Here is a 7,500-nt window from a genome sequence, read left to right on the forward strand (position 1 = left end):
ACATATTGTGTACCTGTATGCGGTACATCTACTCCATCTAGCACATATTGTGTACCTGTATGCGGTACATCTACTCCATCTAGCACATAATGTGTACCTGTATGCGGTATATCTACTCCACTTCATTATCATAAAACATACTATTACTAATGAATACATGATAATGATTTTGGGGACAATTTACACATTTAAATCTTGTTTTAACAATAGGAACCTTTGTAGCTCCACTGCCATGTAACACTGTTACCATGACTTATGAAACATAATACAAATTGTCACAGTCACAAAATCTTTATATAGAAACACTTCGACAGTCATTTCCTGTGTATTAGCCGCATTGTGTATAAACCGCAGGACTGTGTTTTATGCAAGTTAAAAAGAACAAAACTATATTAATACTATTCTCACTGCCCCGTGTATTAACCTCATAGCTGAAGAAATTTTGCAAAATCAATGTATAAACCGCGGCTAATAGTTTGGAAATTAAGATATATGAGTTATTTTAATGTTATATTTTGAGAACTGCATGTTTGATGATTTTTATGGTAAAAAAAGTAATGATAATTTTCTGTAACTCCATTACCGAGCACTTTCTGGCTTTAATTTTAGACCTTTTTGTGTTACCATTTAAGTACTTGTTCTTAAATGTTGGTTCATTATTGCTGAATGGCACCAAAAAAAAATCTAGTGAGGGTGTAACTGCGTTACCGTGTGATCTTCCCCAGTTCCTTAAGTCTCAGGGATGCACAGTGACCGATGTCATGAAGGGGGACGTCAGCCCAGTTATTAGGGGCGTGGCATAGCAGATATAGAGATGGAGACGGGTAGCAGCTCACCTTACTGTATGAGGGAGCACTTTTTAGGCGTGTGTGTGTGTGTGTGTGTGTGTGAGTGTGTGTGTGTTGGGGGGTCGTGAGACCTGTATATGATCATTAGGGTGATTTAGGCTTCTTCTGTTTATACAGTATGTTAGTAGGATGTCATGTGTGCTACTCTCAAGTCTCAAGAGGGCTAGTGTATACGTGTTATAGGGGACTAGTTAGGTTTGTGTGCAAGTCTGTAGCATTAGTTAAGTGTCTACAGTATGTGTTTGAGTGTGTATCTGTGTGTTTGCGTGTGTGAGGTCTAATTAAGTATGTATTTAGTGTGTTTTAGCAGTCATGGTGAGTGGGATGATAACTGCAGTCAAACATGTGACTTTAGAAACTGTTGTGTGGTTTAGAATAAGCTGTGGTGCTAGTTATATAATGGCTGACAGTGGCAAGCAAATCCATGTGTACAGACAATTAGCAGGGTGCCATATTGTGTGATTGTAAATGCTAAGCAGACACGTCTCTGAGACAGTAAGTAGTGTCAGGCACCTTCATCTTTGTCACTTTACGCATACCTTATAATCAAACTGAATTGCTTGCTTTTTACTTAAATGACAGACTAGAAAGTGACTCTTTAAATGAGATGTACTGTATGCAGGGTGGAGAAGTGTGTTGTTGCCAAGCTGTACGCGGTCTTTAATTACCTAAAACAAAAGACTCAATCAGATGGAGAGCTGGGGACCCCATGGAAGCGACTGCTGTATGATATCACTGTTTTTATGTGCTATTGCAGGAGACGTTTCTCCAGTGGTCCTGGTGCTGTTACAGAGCAGTAATGACAGGTTAGAGAGAGAGAGAGAGAGAGAGAGAGAGAGAGAGAGAGAGAGAGAGAGAGAGAGAGAGAGAGAGAGAGAGAGAGAGAGAGAGAGAGAGAGAGAGAGAGAGAGAGAGAGAGAGAGAGATGAAATGTTTACTTGAAATTGGTTTGTTTCAAATCACTTTGTGATGGCACCTGCATGACTCTGAGGGGAGCTCAGAACAAGCAGGACCAAAGCAATCAAAGCCAGAGGGAACGAAATAGAGGCCCAAACAAAATGCCATTAGCTTGAACGTGTTGCCGTTTCGCAGTGCTTTTACAACATCATCCAACAACAATTTTTTTTTCTGCTTTTGTACAGGTTCCAAAAATTCACTGGGATCTTTCGACTAAGCGTATCCTGACGATGGACTTTGCCGAGGGAGGCCAGGTGAACGACAGAGACTACATGAGGCGAAATGGCATCGATGTCAATGAGGTAAGAAGTGACTGTTTGTCGCCCAGTCAATCCTTGAAGGATTGCAGCAAAAGGTTGTCCTGAAGATCACACATCCAATAATATAGCGTTGGATTGAGTAGACATCCGCACGGTTTGACTTGTGAATGTTATCATTGTGGCTGCTTCCTCCAGAAGCACCGCCTGAAACCTTCATAAACATTTATAAACCCTTACTTCAACAGTTGTAAATGAAGATGACACATTGCGCCATTGTGCGACATTTAATTAGCAATTGTGCCTGTTAATGTTAATGGAGCAATTAGTTTTGATTTGATGCATCGGAAATCACGGTGCAGAGCATTAGGAAAGCTTTTTGGAAATGCTGCTCAGTTTTGCAGAGAGGAGGGCATTGACATTTCTGAAATGGGATCTGCTAGAAGAGATATTATGGTGTTCGTTCAATTTCCTCTTTTTTAGCCCTCAGCAAATGAATGTAGAGTTAAAGGAACCTCTTTTTCATATCAATACTGCAGAATGTTTTGTGTGTGTGTGTGTGTGTGTGTGTGTTTTCTAGGGGTGATTTATTTTACCCTTGCCGCTCCCACCAGTCACGGTTCCGTAAGTGACAGAGAGCTTTTCAATGACACACTTTTCATTTTGCTATAAAGTGACCTCCGTCTAGGGGGCTAATATTGGCCCAACGCCAAATGACGACCGCTGAAAAAACGATCCCAGTATGTCCTCATCACAATGTCCAGGTAATCTCTGTGGAGCAGGTCATGCTTGCCCTGCATGTGTAAGAGGTATGCACCTCTACAGGAAGGGCCCTGGTGCTGTAGACCTGGGATGGACTGATCACACAGCAGAGTAGAGGAGAAGAGAGGAGAGAAGAGGATGAGTGGAGAGGGGAGAGGAGGAGAGGAGAGGGAGGAGAGGGGAGGAAAGAGGAGCAGGGAGGGGAGGGGAGAGGATGAGTGGAGAGGGGAGAGGAGGAGAGGAGAGGAGAGAGGAGCAGGGAGGGGAGGGGAGAGGAGAGGATGAGTGGAGAGGGGAGAGGAGGAGAGGGGAAGACAGGAGAGGAGAGAGGATGAGGGGAGGAGAGGGGAGAGGAGAGGAGGGGGAGGAGAGGAGGGGAGAGGAGAGGGGATGGGAGGAGAGGAGGAGAGGGGAGGGGAGGAGAGGAGAGGAGGGGAGAGGAGGAGAGGGGAGGGGAGGAGAGGAGAAGAGAGGAGGGGAGGAGAGGGGAGGAGAGGAGGGGAGAGGAGGAGAGAGGAGGGGAGGAGAGGAGAGGAGAGGGGAGGAGAGGAGAGAGGAGGGGAGGAGAGGGGAGGAGAGGAGAGGAGAATGGCTGTGTCGCGTCCCACAGTCCTCTGGGCCTCGGGGTTGAGAGGCACGGGCGGAACAAAAGATGTTAATGGCTTATTGATCGTCTCATGGCGTGTATGCTCACACCGAGCTATTTGGGAGGCAAACTAACACACACACACACACACACACACACACACACACACACACACACACACACACACACACACACACACACACACACACACACACACACACACACACATTATTATTTTCTCTTGACTTCTGATGATTGTGAGATACTAGACAACTTAAACCCAGGCCCAGACGGACAGGAAGATTCACAGTGAATTTCTCCCACTTTCTCTCTCCCCTGCCCCCATCCGCGTACACTGGTCTCAGGTTCAGCAGGCGGCGTATTTTTTGAGCGTTTTATAGAAAGCAGAGCTTACAGGTGTCTGGTTGTGTTCTTATCTCCAGCGGAGATGGAGAAGCAGCTGCTGTGCACTCCCATCAATTATTAATCCACACTGGAAACCTGTTCTGGGTTAAAGTATCGAGGAAATAAACAATGACTTGTTTCACCGTGGACTTTTGGACTGTGGAGGTTTCCATTGTGTCTCAGAGTTGTTGCTGCATATTAACACATACACTGCAAAAAATGCTAATCTAACAAAATGTAACCAAGTGTTATTAATCTTATATCAAAATCTAGTTGGTATTGTTTTCAGTATAAAGAGACTTACCTAGTGCTTTCTCGTAAAATCATTTAACTTCATTTAGGAAGAGTTTGACTTATTTTATGACATCTCATCCTGAAAACAAGCAAATTTGTCTGCCAGTGCGTTGAGCAAATTTGATTGCCAGTGCGTTGAGCAAATTTGTCTTGACTCCTGAAAATAAGACCCAGGTAGGTCTCTTCATACTAAAAACATTACCAAATAGATTTTTTGATGTTAATATACGATTAATAACACTTTTAATAACACATTTTATTTTTTCGCAATGTATTACCTGCATATTAACTGGAGAGAAGGAGCATTAACTAATTGCTGTCCATACATTTTGGACAGCACACACATAAAACAGATCACTGACTAATCACTAGCATATTACGATGTCTTTATTAATGGACAGACTAAATATAAGTATATATAAGTATATATACTCTTTTGATCCCGTGAGGGAAATTTGGTCTCTGCATTTATCCCAATCTGTGAATTAGTGAAACACACTCAGTGAACACACAGTGAGGTGAAGCACACACTAATCCCGGCGCAGTGAACACACAGTGAGGTGAAGCACACACTAATCCCGGCGCAGTGAGCTGCCTGCTACAACAGCGGCGCTCGGGGAGCAGTGAGGGGTTAGGTGCCTTGCTCAAGGGCACTTCAGCCGTGCCTACTGGTCGGGGTTCGAACCGGCAACACTCCGGTTACAAGTCCAAAGCGCTAGCCAGTAGGCCACGGCTGCCCACAAAAGTCGTTTACACTCTCACGGGCTTTTCGCCGTGCTTCTCACTAGCAGTAGTACTAGGCACACTTACCCAACTACCAATAGTACCACTGATAATTCATCTGTTACGCCTATGCTATCAAAATCAATACAATGCAGTTTCGGCCAGATAAAGAAAACCATATTTCTGAATACTGAGATGTCCTGGCTCAGGAATATCATGGATAGCGCCCTAAAACTAACACGTGGCCAGAACCATAGACACCGGTCATACTTCTGACAAGCTCTTCAGACCAAAGTTCCCAAAGTCCAACATAGCAACAGTAACAATGGCAGTGTTTCCCATACATTGACTTATTTCTGGCGGCCCACCACAATATCAACATTGACCACCACACAATGATTATCCGGGTTGTACTAAATTGTGCTTAAATCTGGTTAGCATCATAACCACGCTGCACTAATTTGCTAAAAACTGTTGCATTCAAGTTCATTCTGCAAACTTACCACCACAAATAGAATTCAATTCTGTGGGAAACACTGAATGGGCTTGGGATTGGTCAATTGCGTTAATTGCATCCAGTAGTCCTCAAAGTATTTCCTTTGAGCTGTTAGCCTCCACCTGTTGGTGATTGCATATTTGCCGCAGAGCAGCAGGCAGGCAGGCAGGCAGGCAGGCAGGCAGGAAGGCGTGTGCAATAAATACAGCCATCGTTAAGGCTGTTTCATTCCCCTCTCCTGCCTCCCCGGTCCCACAGAATATAGTGCTTATTAATATTTCTTTGCTGGCCCTACTGCTGCTGCCCCAATAAGCCATTAGCCTGGGCAGTGGTTCATTTCATGCATAGCTCCGCAGATAGAGAACGATGGAGAGAGTGAGAGCGGGAGGGAGGGAGAGAGAAGGAGAGAGAGAGAGAGGGAGAGAGAGACAGAGAAGAGAGAGAGAGGGAAATGGGCAGAGAGGGAGAGAGAAATGGAGGGATGGAGGGAGTGAGTGAGAGAGAAAATGAGTGAAGCGCTCTGATGCTTGCTGAAAGCCTGGGCGCGTGCTGCCTTTGTTAGGCCAGTAAATGGACTCATTTTAGCGGCTGCTGTGTTTATGCCACTCCACCCTGCCTTTGCACATCTGCCCTCTCTCCTCGCTAATTTGACACTTTAGATATTTATTTATTTATCTGTTCATATAGATTTATTTTTATTTGTTTTGGTAGCTCTGCTTGTGTTGTCTTCAAATGAATATGCACACGAGGCTGGCGCATACACACTGGCGCTGGCTTGTTTGTGCTGAGCATCGGGGCTGTAAGCGGCAACCTTTCCTTATCGTTGGCAAGCCAGCAGGCATCGGCGCGTGTGACAGACAGCTAAACGCAGGTCGAGGCCGCCCTCATAAGCCAGCGAGCCGTACTGAAAGGGCAGCGGGCTCGTTTGAAGGAGACGGAAGAGGCTGCCGAGAGCTCTTGGATGGGCGCATCAAACGCATGCCTGTCTGCACTCTTCCTCCGAGCGACGCAAAGCCAAGCAGCCTTCCTCGGCCTCGGCCTCTACCTCCACCTGTGTCTGTGCCTCGGCCTCTACCTCCACCTGTGTCTGTGCCTCGGCCTCTACCTCCACCTGTGTCTGTGCCTCGGCCTCTACCTCCACCTGTGTCTGTGCCTCGGCCTCTACCTCCACCTGTGTCTGTGCCCTGTCCTGTCCGGGATATCTGTGTGTGTGAGACAGAACACACTCTTTAAACCCTTCCCCTTTACTCCTGGAAGATAATGGAGACAATAACTCTGACTTCAGCCCCGACTGGAACTGACAGCTAGTACAGTCAATTAGCAACTTTCTAATCAGTCCCCCCCCCCCCACACACACACACACACACACATACACAAAACACACCCACTCTGCCCTGATTTTTATTTATTTATATATTTATATATTTTTTTATATTTACATATTTTTTACTGAACATATGCTTTATAGATACTTAAGATTGCATTGAGCGTGAAAAGACTCCCAGTGATCTGCCCACTATTATCCCCAAGAGAACTCTGTCATTACTCACCATATGTATCGAAAGCCTAATGCCGGTTATTGAAAGGCTGCCCTTTCATGCTATTCATTTGATCTAATTGCAGTATTTAGCCCTTTTCACAGTCCAAAGTGTTTGTGTGTGTGTGTGTGTGTGTGTGTGTGTGTGTGTGTGTCTGTGTGTGTGTGTGTGTGTGTGCTCTACTTGTAGCATGAAAAGTTGGCAAGTTTGATGCAGGATGGATTTGTTGACACATTACCTGTGAATGATAAAGGGGAGTGGTTAATGGATAGACAGACGTTTCATCTAGTCATCCAGTCATTTCATTAATAGTCTATAAAGCAACTCTATTTGTAACTCTATATGCATCTGATTCTGCATCTTAGTGTTATTAGCACTGTATCGTACATCTACAGCTAGACATAGATTATTTAGATATTCAGATAGTACAGAGCGCATGGCCCACATTATGGTGTTTCCCCATCTTGTGTCTTTGGTGGTATTTCACATAATTGCTTTTTTTTTATTTATTTTTTTTTATACATTTTAAGGGAAGACTAATGTAAACAAATTGATTGAATGGTCTTAGAAATACTAAGCATCCTTATGTTTATTGGGAAAATCAAGTATTGTGTTTTAAGAATGTATGTATTTT

The 7,500-nt window shown here is 44.5% G+C and overlaps 1 protein-coding gene across 1 annotated transcript in view; it reads left to right on the forward strand.

Moving 5' to 3' along the window:
• Window positions 1-7,500, forward strand: part of adck1 (aarF domain containing kinase 1) — a 147,617-nt gene that overhangs the window by 86,360 nt on the left and 53,757 nt on the right. The window contains exon 7 of the mRNA XM_076300307.1: window positions 1,991-2,107. Within this exon, the coding sequence (XP_076156422.1) occupies window positions 1,991-2,107 (117 nt within the window). The remainder of the gene's footprint in view (window positions 1-1,990; window positions 2,108-7,500) is intronic.

Source organism: Alosa pseudoharengus, unplaced genomic scaffold, assembly GCF_046254945.1.
Source record: "Alosa pseudoharengus isolate Yale_2024_CS ecotype anadromous, Long Island Sound unplaced genomic scaffold, YU_APseudo_1.1 YU_APseudo_1.1_scf_22, whole genome shotgun sequence".
NCBI lineage: Eukaryota > Metazoa > Chordata > Actinopteri > Clupeiformes > Clupeidae > Alosa > Alosa pseudoharengus.